Source organism: Calypte anna, chromosome 13 (genome assembly GCF_003957555.1).
Source record: "Calypte anna isolate BGI_N300 chromosome 13, bCalAnn1_v1.p, whole genome shotgun sequence".
Lineage (NCBI taxonomy): Eukaryota > Metazoa > Chordata > Aves > Apodiformes > Trochilidae > Calypte > Calypte anna.
The window spans coordinates 13752778-13767052 of NC_044259.1; the positions used below are offsets into that span (position 1 = coordinate 13752778).

General features: G+C 45.5%; 2 protein-coding genes across 4 annotated transcripts in view; one reads left to right on the plus strand and one right to left on the minus strand.

The window, feature by feature from the left end:
• Positions 1–524: 524 nt before the first annotated feature.
• LOC103539128 (thymosin beta 4 X-linked) lies at positions 525–13353 on the minus strand. Its single transcript, XM_030459473.1, has 3 exons — positions 13286–13353; positions 1598–1705; positions 525–631 (listed from the first exon to the last, which is right to left on the minus strand). The coding sequence occupies exons 2-3, from the start codon at positions 1695–1697 to the stop codon at positions 594–596; spliced, it is 138 nt and encodes a 45-aa protein (XP_030315333.1). The 5' UTR covers positions 1698–1705; positions 13286–13353; the 3' UTR covers positions 525–593.
• The window catches only part of FAM13B (family with sequence similarity 13 member B), a 45648-nt gene continuing 44637 nt past the window's right edge, over positions 13265–14275 (plus strand). The window contains exon 1 of one of the 3 annotated variants that reach the window (XM_030459471.1): positions 13265–13573. The gene's annotated coding sequence lies outside the window, so the exon portion shown is untranslated. The remainder of the gene's footprint in view (positions 13574–14275) is intronic. The other 2 variants (XM_030459470.1, XM_030459472.1) reach the window with 2 other exon arrangements.

The following is a 14275-nucleotide window of genomic DNA, read 5'->3' on the forward strand; positions in this document are numbered from 1 at the left end:
CAGTTGTTGCAAGGTTGATCAGATCTCAGCAAGCTAAAGGGAGAAAAAAAAACCTGCAGAGAGGGTGCTGCAGCCCTTCTTCCACCTGAGATGCTAATTTGATTCTTTCCTCAGCCCAACCATCAATTTTTCATGGAATTTTTAAATGGATACTTGCCTCTGAGAGCTCTAACCTACTGTTGGAGTGGACAGAAGCAGGCTTTCTAGATACCATGGCAATGCAACCAAAGTGAGAAGGATTCCAGGGAGAATATGTGCTGTAAACCTTCTTTCTGCAAGGCTCAAAGACAGCTGATCAGAAGCAACCTGTTTATTGTGAGGTTTAGGAAAACAATTTTTATGCAATTTTTTTTTTTGGCAAGTAATGGGGTTGACACAGAACTTGAAATTACAGTTTTAAGAATGCAAACACACACATATTATCTTGTTCAACAAATATAAACCAAACTTATTCCCTAGGGAACATTGAATGGGCAAATATTTACTAAAATAAATAGGCAACTGACATGGTGTGAGAAGGAACAAAACCAAACAACCCAACTGGAAGCCAAAACCCCACTGGAGAAGCAACAGTCACATCTTCAGTTTTATGCTCAGGCTGTACTTTCACTTTGCTTTTCCTGTTCGATAGCTGCCAGAAAAACAGAGAAAACAAAACCATCATAAAGAAACATTATAAAGACTCTGCAGGATACAGATTTCTATGGTCATTCTAAGAGCCAGGGGATGGGAAGTCATCCCTTGCTTTCTTTGGCTACTTTTGAAGTGGCAACCCATTCCCCAAATCTGTGTAGCCAGTAGGGTGCAATTCATGACGTGCAAACTTCTACCTTTAGTGTCAGTAGGGATGGTAAAACAGAGGAAAAATGAGGTATCTGATGTTTCCTGTGCATCTCCATGGCTAACAGTACTGACACATCCAAAGGGGTTAGTGATGCTCTCCTGAAGGAGACCACGTGCAATATTTGGTCCAAATGCAGAAAAATGCCATGTTCACACCTGAGTTGAGTGAATGTGAATCAGAACTCCCTCATTGGGCTGCCTGCCCACAGCATGGGTACAGAAGAGGAGCCTGAGGGTGCTTTGCTAAGGAAGAGATTGTCTGATAGAGGAAGAGGATGATGGGTTTTCTCTTGCTGCCTTATTAGAAAAGGTGGCTGGAGCTCTCCTGCCCAGGGCTGACAGCAGGTACCAGTGGGGGGCAGCAGCTCATTTGCCTGTTAACTCTTTAAATCCAGAGCCTCATCACCTTCTGGGGATGTGCAAGGGTTCTCCTGGGTGTCTGTGCCTCCGAAGAGGCTGGTAGTACGGTCATCACAGTTTGATCCTGTCACCTAGCAGAAAAACTGGTCTTGTTTTTAGCAGAAGCCAGAGCAGTCCCATCAGAAAAGGTTTTTCAGACAAAATGCACCATCAGTTCTAACTCCTTGTACCCTTGGAAACCCAGCACAGAGTCTAAGTCTTATTATTATCCCCAGTTAAAGTCAGGGATGAGTTTGAGCCTGTAATCCTATGATTAGTATTCATTTTGCATATGAACTGCAACACAGATTGTGTCCTTGCTGCTCGTAGTTAAAATAGCCCTGTAAGCACTTACTTTCTTTAGTGGGCAATGGATTTTTCTCTCTGGTTTCTGTCTTCTTCAGCTTGGTCTTGTCAAATGTTTCAATTTCTGCAAAATCTGGTTTGTCGGACATGATGGGTCCTGACAAAGAAAGGAAAAACACACCCGTGACTTCATTAGCTGGTGCTGTGATATCAGCCATCTGCAATGCATTTTCTGCTCAAAAGAAAAAATGTGAAAACACCATAAAAACGTTTATTAAAAAAAAAAAAAAGCTCCACAAATCTAACACCTCAGTCTGGGACCTCACCCCAAAGCTTGGCTCTTTCAGAGTGAAAAAAGCAAAGCGTAAGTAGTATTTTATCTAGGTTTCTCAGAGTACATTTCTAAAAATCATATTTTGCTCACAGAAACAAGAATCTCTCAGCAAACAGAAGACAATGCCTTAATTCCAAGTAATCCATAATACCTCCTGACATAAACCTCTATTTTAAGGAATGCTGCTAACCCGAAAGTCAATGATAACCCCAAATCCAATATGAACAAAGACCTTCAATTATGATTTTGTTTTAATTAACAGGATTTATCTCTGATACTGAGCATCATGTCCTGAGTCCATAGCACCCCTGTAGCTGGGTGAGCTGCTGTGGACACTTGTGCTTAACAATAGAGGACCAGTTCACCCAGCCCTTTGTTTGTTCTCACACTTAATATCCCAGCCACAGGCTCAATGGGGTTGATTATACCCTATTATAAGAGAAATTCACACAGCACAGCACCATTCAATGCTTCACCTGTCAAAACTTCCCTAATCCTATTCCTGGTTTTAATAGAAATTCAAGTTAAAACCCAGCCTGGGTGTTATTCCCTGGATTTTGGTGGAGTTTCCCATCGAGGCGAGGTTTGGCCAGGAGATGGCTGATATAATCACTTTTTTCCTACCTGAAGACAATCAGATTTCATTGGTATCTGCACTGAGATAACAGCACTAAACATTCACAGGAAAAAAAAAATAAAAGAAAAGAAAATCTACTAAAAAACACATGGCATTACCGTCTGGCTGCTCTCTCCTCAGCTGCTTGGTGGCCGTCTGAGGCAGTATGAGTTGAAAAAGGTCAGGGTAATCCCTCCTCTCCTCCCCCTGCCTGAGCCCATTGCTATTAATATTGATTAGTTTAGTGCTGGGATTGCTCAGCGTTCAGGGAAAGGAGAGATTGCTGCTGCAGAAAGTATATGAGGGAGATAAATAGGAAAACTGACACGGAAAAATGCCAAAATACATCTTGAATATTTTTTTTCTTTGTTCTTGTTGGTTACCAAGACAATAATACTTAAGTTTCCCTTCTTGTCCTTTCTTTACAGTGCTGATGTTTGGAGTTCAAGGTGAGGTTTGGTGTTCATTTAGGGGCTGCAGCTGCCAGATTGTTTTCCAGGGAGATTTTAGGTGTGTTCAGCAACGTGCCCGGGGATTGTCCCCCACCCACCTGGGCTGGCAGAAGCACAGTAGGGCTCCTAGCACAGTCACAGGATGATTGCCACAGCTGAGGGCCAAGTCTGAGATCCCCACAGCTGCTGCACCATGGTGGTGTCCTGAAAGGGAGTGCAGTGAATCTTTCAGTTGCTCCTCTTTTGGTAGCTAAAATCCACTGATGGATCCTCAGGCTGATGGTGGGTGGCCCTGCAATCCATCCTGATGGGGTGGACCAAGCTGGGCTGGCTCAGCCCCAAGAGCTGGAGCAAAAGAAGAACGTGTTGTAGGCACTGGTGAGGCCACACCTCGAGTCCTGTGTCCAGTTCTGGGCCCATCAGCTCAGGAAGGAGATTGAGGTGCTGGAGCAGGTCCAAAGGAGGCAACTGGGCTGGTGAAGGGACTCGAACACAGATCCTATGAAGAGAGGCTGAGGGAGCTGGGGGTGTTCAGCCTGGAGAAGAGGAGGCTCAGGGGAGACCTCATCACTCTCTACAACTCCCTGAAAGGAGGTTGGAGCCAGGGGGGGGTTGGGCTCTTTTCCCAGGCAGCTCTCAGCAAGACAAGAGGGCACGGTCTTAAGTTGTGCCGGGGGAGGTTTAGGTTGGACATTAGACAGGGAAGTAGTGGATTCTCCATCCCTGGAGATATTTAAAAAGAGACTGGATGTGGCACTCAATGCCATGGTCTAGTTACTGCAGCAGTAGTGGATCAAGGGTTGGACTTGATGATCTCTGAGGTCCCTTCCAACCCAGCTGATTCTATGATTGTATGTTGAGTGATGTAATTTTGGGAAAAACCCTTTCAAACAGCTAGTAGCTCTTGCCTGTATTTGCAAGACACAGGTAGTGTGAGCACTACCTGTAGCCACCTCCTAGAGCTGCTGCTGGCAAGATCCCTGTGTCTGTGGCATGAATTCATCTTTGCAGCACAAAACCACCTGGGGAATTATTTCTTGAGGCCCTTGAGTCTGGGAGGGAAGGGTTGTGTGCATCCCACCTGGATGCCAGCAGGAGTTTCCTCTTGTGTAACTTTGGATGTCTATATTGGAGTTACTTGTCTAGACTCCGTGATAGTCAATAGGGAGGTAACTAAGTTGGGATAAAATTAATTGTGCTCTTGGAGTACCCTGGTTTCTCTACTAACTGTAAAGGAAGCCTGGCAATGAGCTCAGGGAGGCAGAGATGTCTCACTCTGAGAGCCCCAGGACAGTGCTGGGGATCTTCCTGTTGGTACAACAGACTTGGGTAAGGGTGGGTTTGAGGCTGATGCATATGCATAGAGAAAATCGATTTGCTTTAAGGACTTTTTCTTCTGAAATATGTTTAAATTAACACAAATGCAGAGAAAAAAAAAAAGATTATTTTTTTCTCATCGGTATTCATAAAATATTTCTTTTCCATTTGGTCATTCCTTCCTTTCTCCCTCCCATTTTCTGTATCACCACAGTGTGCAAGGGTTGCTGCCTACTGTGTCAAACACTCCTCTAAGAGCACTTTTTATGTAGCCATGCCTGCAGTATTTGAGGTGAAGGTGATGTACTGCAGTGGTGAAAACACCTGTGTAATTCTGCTCAGCTGGAACTCCAGGGAGATGATCTGGTTCCCACGGAGCTCAGCTTGCTGCCAACCTGGCTGTCCTGCTTGAGGACCTAAAATTGTGCTGGAAGTAATGCAGCTGCATTTTTGTTAGGCTAAAAGCTCTGTTGACTTGTGCAGGCTGGCTTGCAGTTACCTCTGCACCTGCACTGTTCATACAAAATCAATTTGTGTGCCTACAAGCCATATTTATCATCAGGACTCGGTTCCCTTGCTTCCATCCTCTTTCTCCAATCAATTGTTAAAAATAGAAAGCCATGTTTTTGACCAAACCCCTCTGGGAATAAGCAGGAAGGCGGCTGCTGGGTGAATGTTTGGTGTAATCTGTAGCTGAGATTTGGCACTGAGCAGTCTTAGCATCTGTTTAAAGAGAGATTGTTAACCTCTTCTTGTTAGGCTGGACACCAGATACAGAAGATCAGAAAAGACTTTAAAACACAATCTGAATTATTCCTGGATTTAGGTAGTTAATGAGTTTGTTTTTTAAACATATGTCCATCTTTTACAAGTAACAATTAGAATTCTTACTGTGATGAGCAATTATAGGGGGAAAACTCTTCAACTTTTAGACTGGCACAAATTCTCTCACATATGGGGTAAATGAAGTGTTCAGGCCAGCAAAGCAGAAGAATATTGCTTCTGACTTTCTGTGTACCACTACGGGCTTGGCCCTTTACATCCACAGCAGGCTTTTTAAAGGCTTTTTAAAACCTGCTAAGACAGAGTGGGCATGTTTGCTTTTCACCACCAACTTTTTAATTGCCTGATTTATTGGCAGACTTAGTAGTCAAAACAGTTTGGGATTCATTGTTTGGGGCTTTAGGGTGGTGTTGACCATGTTTTTAATTGATGCTGGGTTTCTGAGAAAAGTGCAACAGTGTTAGTCCACATAACCCAGTGATAAGAAATTACATGTTCTCACTCTGGGTTGAAAGGAATAGATATCCATCTCCATAACAAACATCTTGACCATTGCATAAAGTGTGTCAGGTTTCTGTAGCTTTTAAGTACAGTGCTGTGGTCAAACACAGCTCATGTTGGATTCAAGCCTTGTGTTTACACCCTGGGTAGGAAGGACAGCTGTGTGTAGTTTTCATATGGTAAGTTTGGAGCTTGGCCTGAGGGTACTGCACACCGTGTTGGGGCTGGGAGGGAATCATAGAATCAACTGGGTTGGAAGGGACCTCAGAGATCATCAAGTCCAACCCTTGATCCACTACTGCTGCAGTAACTAGACCATGGCACTGAGTGCCACATCCAGTCTCTTTTTAAATATCTCCAGATATGGAGAATCCACTACTTCCCTGGGCAGCCCATTCCAATGCCTGGTCACCCTCTCCATAAAGAAATTCTTTCTAATATCCAACCTAAACCTCCCCCGGCACAACTTAAGCCCATGCCCTCTTGTCTTGCCGAGAGTTGCCTGGGAAAAGAGCCCAACCCCCCCTGGCTCCAACCTCCTTTCAGGGAGTTGTAGAGAGCGATGAGGTCTCCTCGGAGCCTCCTCTTGTCCAGGCTGAACACCCCCAGCTCCCTCAGCCTCTCTTCATAGGATATTTGCTTAAGTCCCGTCACCACCTTAGTTGCCCTGGTAGGTGATACTTTACTCAGATGCCTTTCACTTTTACTGGGGATTGAGACATCCCTGTTGTTTGAGCTGCAAAGCAGTTATTTCAGAGTCACCACCTTCAGTACAGGGAACACAGCTGTCACTTGGCCTTGGTATAACTGTGGTAGCAATGAACCTCAATGTTCTTTGAGGTGCAGAGGCAGCTGAATGACCCAGCACACAGAAATGAGAAAAAACAACAAGCCAGCAGAGCCAGCAAACCACAGGATCTTTACAGATCCCATGTAAGTAAAGCTGTGCTAGTAGGGCTGTGTCTGAAAAGCCACCTCGGATACAATGGAAATTGAGTTTTACTTCAACCTGCTGCCAAAGGATGAAGGGCTGAGTCAAACCTGCCAGGACTGACACCTCTGATACCTGTGAGTCACCCACCCCTGGCAGCAATAAACTGTGCCTGGCAGCACAAGCACCAAGTGTCTGTCAGACACCCACAGAGAAACAGAGGAAAACAAATACCAGCTACCAGGATGCAGTCATAGGTGAGAGGAAATGCTGAAAGGGAGCTCAACAGCAAAGGGAAATTCAGAGGAGAGTCTAAAGAGTGAGGCTGGGAGGCTTGGAGCTTGCTGCCACTTGGCTTTCTCCCTTGGCCATGGTCACTTGGAAGCAACAAGCCCAGCCTGCCCAGAGCTGGGGCTGCAGGGACTTATATACATATATATATATATATTTATTTAATAGCATAGCCTTCACTGACTGGAGGGATGCCGTGCTGCTGTGCTCATGTTTGGCACAAGAGGTGCTCTGGAAATGCCAAGTTTCATGGAAACTAGGTGTGTGACTGCAAGAAGGGGGATTCTTTCTTTTTGGTGCAGCAGTGGGAACCAGACCACATCTATTTCCATATGGAGATGAAGAGGGACAAAGCACCCCAAGGCAAGCAGCTGGTTAGAGGAAGAAGTGCTCGAGGAGTGTCTGTAGCAGAGCAAATAAGCTCACACAACTGATTTTATAATCACATTAGTGCTGTCTTGAAATAACACACCCACTCAAATGTAACCGTGATTTCATTTTCAAAATGTTGTGGTGTTTTTGGTGCTAAAGGTGGGGCTTTCATTTTTCAAGGTCAAAAGCCAGGCTGGAATCTGCAAGCACACTAATTCCTTTAGATGTGTGTAAGGGCTGAGGACCTTAGAGAAAGGTAGCAGGATTGGGTGTGTTATAAGCTATCCTTAGAAGGTTTCTCGTCCCTAGGGAGAAGAGAAAAAAAAAAAAAGACTACAGCTTCACTGAAAGGGTTTTCTTAGTTCCCTTTGTGTCTTTTGTTCCATCTTGCTGCCAAAAAAAATATCCATGTTTGGGAACGGAGACAGGTTCCCAGGCTAAGAGACAATGAATCCTGGGGGTGTAAGGAAGGCAATGATCTCCCTTTGGCAGGGTGTCTGCTCTAGCACTGCACTGCTGGTGTGTAAGTACTCCCTACTGGTCTTTTGCTCTGTTTTCCCACTACCAAAGGTGTTTTGTTTTCCTTCCTGAGACCATAAGAGTAGATGTGTATCGAGGATGAGGAGTGAGGAGAGGCTGGTTGTAGACAGTCCTTTTTGGGTTACTTTTTCCAGCTCTGTGTTTTTAAAATAGCTCTGGAGTTTAGGCAGTCACTGCTAGGAGTCCCACTGAAGCAAAGAGCAAAAAGAGAAAACATAAGCTAGTGGGAGAGAAAATTTCCTTTTTCCCTCCTCTTCGGTCTTATCAAACTCTCGGTATGGGGGTGAATTTTTAAAAGTTCAACCAGATGGAGATTCTTGCAACAGAACTTTCTTGAGAACTTACCCCAAAGTGTGTCTTCCAGCATAAAGTATTTGGCTTTGGCCTGGCCTTTTCTAGCAAAATGTGGTGACAGATACATGCATTATTAGAGGGAAAAAAATAATAATATAAAATGTCCATGCATGTGCTTCTCTCCAATAGACAGGGTGGGGAAAGCAGCATGTGATGTATTAGTCACATTAGTTATTATGCTACAGAGCACATGATAGTTTGGGATGAATATTGGTCCAGAAACACACTAGCTTAGCATGACTTCCAGTCTTGGAGCATCTAACTTCAGACTTCCTTTCTCTCCAGAGGATAAAGGACAATAGGTGGGTCTGTCCTTACAGTCCATGTTGTGCTGGGGTAGATACCTAGGTGTGGTTCCTAAGCACCACTTCTCAGCTTGCCAAATCATTCCACTTCCAACAGTCTGAGACCCTCTGGCAGCTTAGGTAGGTTTTGTTTTGGGGAAAAGATAAACCCTGAAGTTTTTTATCTGCTTAAGGAAATAAAGCTGCTGTAGCAGAGGAGCAGACAAGGCAGCCAAGTATCTTTCATAGCTGATCTCTGTAATTTCCAAAATATTTCTACTTGGGATACTGGAAATACTTTCCATGTATTTCTACTTGAAAGGCTTCATACTACTTTTCCAAATTTTTTTTTCCAATTTTATTAGCTTGTTACACAGAGTAAAGAAACTACATAGGTATCACTGTGTAAAAGGTAACAATTCTGTAAGAAAGTGGTAATCATGAGTTTCACATCTTTTAACTTCTGCCTGTTGGAATGAAAGCTGCAAGCATGTTAAATGCCATTTTTCTCCTCCAAAATGTAAAAAAAAAAAAGACCTTTTCCTCTCACAGCATCCAAAGTGAACAGTTCTCTTGTTAGAACCTGATAGAACTAGAATGCTTTCAGTGACTTTACAGCTTTTTTTGGAAAATATATAAAGTGCAGAAACCAGCTGCAGCCTTACTAAGGCTGTGTCTTCACAAGAGGGTTAACTTGAGCTCTGAACACTCCAGCTGGCTCCTCTTGGGTTCATATACTTCGAGTGTGAGTGACCACACCATGAAATAACATGGGAGCAGCAGAGAGTGATTGTGTTGGCAGCACACAAACTGTGCTAACTTCAACCATAGCCCTTCCCCAGCCCAAGGTAAAAGCACCATGGCAGCTCAAGTATAGATCCTTGTGAGTGCAGAGAAGAGAAATCCAACAAGGATGGGGACATTCAGGTTTTAATTCAAGTGAACTTTTCAGTGGAAATCAGCTTTAGGGCATGAGTTCATACCTGTTCACAGCCCAAAGTAGTGAATGCAGAGAAAAGCAAATAGGAAGTGAAAAATCAAAGTGTGCAATATTGTAATTTTCCCTTCTATGATGCATACATTAAATGTTGGCTTTTTGGTTTTTTTTTCCCTTTGGATGAACACTAGCTTGCATAAAATTCAAATAAGTAAGCTGTCTACAGATGGGGGAGGGGGAGTGTGGGAAGGGGAACAGAAGGAAGGAAATGGAACTGAGAAGATTGAATTAACCTTTCAATGTCTTGAATTTCAAGAAGGGAAGAACTATCTCCTGTTAAGTCTGAAACCATGCAATTAAAATGTGAGCAAGCCTTAAAATCCATATTTGCCCCATATTCCTAGATCTCTAGTTTAAAGATTCGTCTTCCAAGCCCAAGAATAGGAGTCAAAATTCTTCTAATGCAGGGGAAAAAAATCTCATGCTGTAAATGTTTATTTTAATCACAGAACTCTGGTAGAGAAATGAGTAAAAAATGTCTGACATTTACACAGAACATGTGCCTTTGATATTGAATTCCATTTAAAAAAAATCCTTGCTTATGTCTCTAGTAATGGCAGACAGTCTTTGAAAAGATGAATGGCTTTCTCTGTGCTGGAGATTCTGTTTTTATAAAATAGACTATTTCACTTGTTTGCTTGAGTGTTGTGAAGCTTCATAGGTTAACACTGGGCAAAGCTTTAAAAATGGACTTTGATTCTTGGGTGCCCTTTTGAACATCATGAATCAGAACATCTGGAGACTTCCTGATTTGAGAAGGTCCATGGAGAATTATGGTATCCAACATGGCCAAGTATTTTGTGCTGGGCATTCAGCAACAAAATGCTTTTTAGAAAATTCTATAATACTAGAAAAGACAGAGTAAAGACTTGGTTTGGGGATGTGTGTCTGTTTCTGGAATAAACATGTAGTAACAGAAAGCATGTCACAGAGCAAGTAGCTGGAAAGTGTTACTGTTTGCTAATTCTTCTTGGGTGTTTAAAGGACTCGTGCTTGTCAATATTTTTGCAATGTATTAATAGGACAAATAAGACAAAAACTGAGTGATTTCAACTCCAGGAGAGTTTATAAAATAATTTGTAGATGGACAATTAAAACCAAAGACAAATACTGTGCTGACACATGGATAATTTTTTCCTTGCCAAGGAAAATCTGTTGGCATATAATCCACAAGTGTCAGAGCAGAGAGTGTCTTGTTATGCTGTGCATCAGGTTTCTATTTCCTTCTGGCAAGGTAACAACCCAGTATGAAGGTAAAGAAGAGCATGGCAGTCCATCAGCCTTCAAAGTATTGGATGGCATGGCAAAACTGATTAAAATTTTGGAGTAATCTGGCTCTGTTTGTACTAAGCCTTGTACAACAGCAATTACAGTTGGGATAAAGCTGTTTTTCAGTTTGCTACAATTTCTGATGAGGAGTTATGCAGGGCTGTTGCTGGAACTGGACTTAACTGGAAACTGAAGTGTTTAGAGAATATTTAAAGTAATGCTAGGTCAGGACTGACACTGGGGACCCATGAAGGAAACATGGCTCCAGTCCTTCCGTGACACACACTGTTAATAATCACTTGTGCTCATTAATAGTTCTTCCTGAAAATGAGGGAATGATGTGAGTAATAATTTCAAATCTCCTGAGTTACTTTGTGAGGACCTAGCAGCAGAATCTCTGCAGAACTTTTAGGCTGGCCAATTTAACTGGACTTGTAAGATAATACAACAAGCTACACAAATGGCTTGCACTTTGTGGTGTGGCCCTGGATTTACTGATGAGAGAGGGATATTATGGCATTCTGGCTCTCTGGTCCAAGGAGCCAGATGCTGACTGGACACATCTGAGTGCCTGGAGCTGTGCAGCAGCTGGGAAATGGGTCCTTCTTGTGTACAGCCCCACGCTGTGGCCTTGTCACTGTGCAGGGCTTTGTCATATGTCCTGGCATACTGGGGACTGAGGTATCTGGGCTGTGTCTGCCTACCACGTAAGAAGGAGGATTACAAAATGTTACCAGAAAAGTTGAACTGTGCCCTCAGATAGTGGAAAAAGGGGGGGAACAGCTACCACATTGCTCCTTGGCATTTTTAGCAACAATCTGTAAGGTAGAACCTTTGAGCAGCTGTATCTTGGGGGTGTACACACGCAGCCCCTCGCAAGTCATTGCCTCCCTTACCTCTTCCTTTAATATCTTAGAAAAAGTGTCTAAAGCACCAGCTTCTCCTCAGTCTTACAAAAACAGGCAGCAGTAACACAAAGTGAGCAGGAAAGACTAAAATGGCAGCCTGGGAGTGCATACGTCTGCCCCTCCTGAGGAACACTGGAAGCGTCTGAAAGGAGTGTGGGCAAGCTGGCACAGAATGGCATGCTCAGAGCAGGGAAGGCACTGTTTTGGGCTGAAAACCAGTGAACAGGTGCTGTGCACTGCCTACCTGCCTGCCTCTGCTGTCTGTCTCCTCTTGCTGCCTTTTTTTTTTTTTTCTCTGTCAGTTTTCTTGCAGTTTTATTCCTGTCAATTGGCCAACAGTGCTGCTGAAGAGCCAGCTGGAGTCCACGCTCTCCCATGTTTCATCAACAAAACTGCCAGCTTGTTCTGATTCAGTATCTTTATTGTTGTTGATGAGGCTAAATGAATCAGAAAGAACACAGCTATGTATACAAAATACAAATTCAGAAACCTCATCCTGATGCAAGGAAATGTTATTAGCTGCTCAAGTGGTGAAATCTGCTGTGGAAGCAGACTGACAGCCAACACAGACCTCCTGAAAGGTCACTTCCCCTGACCCGACACACTTGGTTGCTTTTGTGTGGCTGCTTCTAATGACAGCAAATCGAGCTGGAAAATATAGTTTTAGATCTGATTAAAACCAGGGTAATTTACTGTGGGATCGTGACTCTCCTTCCTTTGGATTCTAAATGTAAAACCTCTTAATGAGTCTTATAAGTGTGCCTCTAGATAATACAGAATCCTTGTTGGAAAACCTGGAACAAAGCCGGCCCAGCTATCAGCAATATGGAAGTTTCAATTAATCCATCCAACTTCTACAATTTTGTCTTCCCTTTCATATATTCTTTGTCAGCTTTTCATGGGTAGAAAAGCTTTTCCCATGATGATTTTTACAAACTAAATCCAAATTTTCTTAGACACTTTATTAAACCCACCACCTATGGCTGCTGGCACCGTATGACAGAAAAAGCTGTTATAGTTTCACCGTGGCATGTGGGAACTACAGACTGTCAGGCAGGGCTTTTAACACTTTTGGTGTAAACTCACATCTCCTAACTCATGCTAACTTAGTTTTAAGGGTGCTAAATTTTGTGTTTCAAAACGCATTAGCTCTCTGTCAGAGGGCACCGCGTTACTTGTGGCACGCTGGCACTCGGGGAAGTGTTTGGCAGCGATCACTCTTGATGCTTTAATTTGGCAAATTTGCAGGAAATATTTTAATATAATGTAGAATAGAATATATATGAATGTATAATATGTAAAATAATATATATAATATATGAATGTAATGGAGCAGGAGCCCGGTGATGGTAATGGCCCCGCTCAGGCTCTGGGCAGCCCTGAACCCTCACGGCCCGAGGCGGCGGAGGGCTGAGCAAGGTTAAGAACAAGAGAAAAATAATAAAAAAAGTAAATCGGGGGGGTCACCACTCCTTGTGCGGCAGTGGCTGAGCCTCCGGGCAGCCCGGGGCTATAACGGGCGGCAACAGCCTCATCGACCCGGCGCTAAGCTGCCCCCGGCCCCCTTCTCCGGGCGGCATCTCCCCACCTCAGAGCCTGCGGGCTGCCCTGGCCGCCGCCCTGTGACGATGGAGGGGTGGCCACCGGCCTCTAAGGATGGAGCGACGGCCACCGCCGGTGCCCGGCTCCCCCCCCGCCCCGCCCCGCCGGCACCGGGGACCCCTCCCCGCGGCACGTGACTCCGGGGGAGGGGAGCGGAGGAGGAGGAGGGGGGGGCGCGCATTGCACCTGTCAGTCAGCGCGTCACTTCCGCCAGTTGCCGCCGCTACCGTTGGGGACCCCCCGCTCGCCCGGGCGCGCTCGACCGACGGAGCGGCTGTGGCGAGGGACGGCGGCCGGGGCGGCAGCGCGGCGGCAGGAAGGGGCGGCTGAAGGAGGAGGCCTGCCAGGAGAGCGGCGAGGCGAGGAGAGGCCCGCGCCGGCCCCCGGGGTAGGAAGAGGCGGAGGAACCTGCTGCTGCTGCTGCTTCTGCTGCTGCTGCTGAGGACGGCGGGGAGGGCGAGTCACCCGGCAACGGTGAGGGGCTGCGGGGCGCATGCGCGGCGTGAGGGGCAGCGCGGGCCGAGGGTGGGTGGGGGGTGTGGGGGGGCAGCGGGGCTGTCGCCCCCTTTGCTGCGGCCTGGCCCGGGCTCCCCTGTGTTGGAGGCGGCTTGTGGGGCAGGGAAGGGCTTCAGGAACCTTCTGGGAGCAGCGCTGATAAAAGGGCGCGGGAACTTCCTCGTCAGGGCAGGGGAGGTGGCAGAGGGCTGGGCGTGCGGCGGGGCTGCGTGTGCAGAAGTTGCTAGAGCCTTTCGGAGGGAGCTGTCAAGTGGTGTGCGATCGCTTTCCCAGGTTGCACTTGTGTCCCTTGGACCTTTCGAAGCGGCCCTGACAGCCAGCAGGGATTTCTTGGCTCTGCCACCAGAATTGTCTGCCGAGCCTGTTCCCTCCTCCCACGGTGGATCAGCTTTATCCATCCCCCCCTGCGAGGGGACTTGGCACTCTGTCAGCGCTAGCCTAGCAGCTCCCTGTCGACAAAGTTGGTTCCAGAAAGTCACTAAAAATGTGAATACTAAGGCAACACTAGCGTTAGGAACGGCAGTTTCTGGACTTAAGGGCTCCAGCCTGTGACCAGATGTATCTTCTGAGGAATCTGACAGTCTGGGTTCCCATTGTTCTGGGAAGCTCCTCATGGATTAAACATTTGAGTGCAAATGCTTCTTGCTACCAAAATTAGCT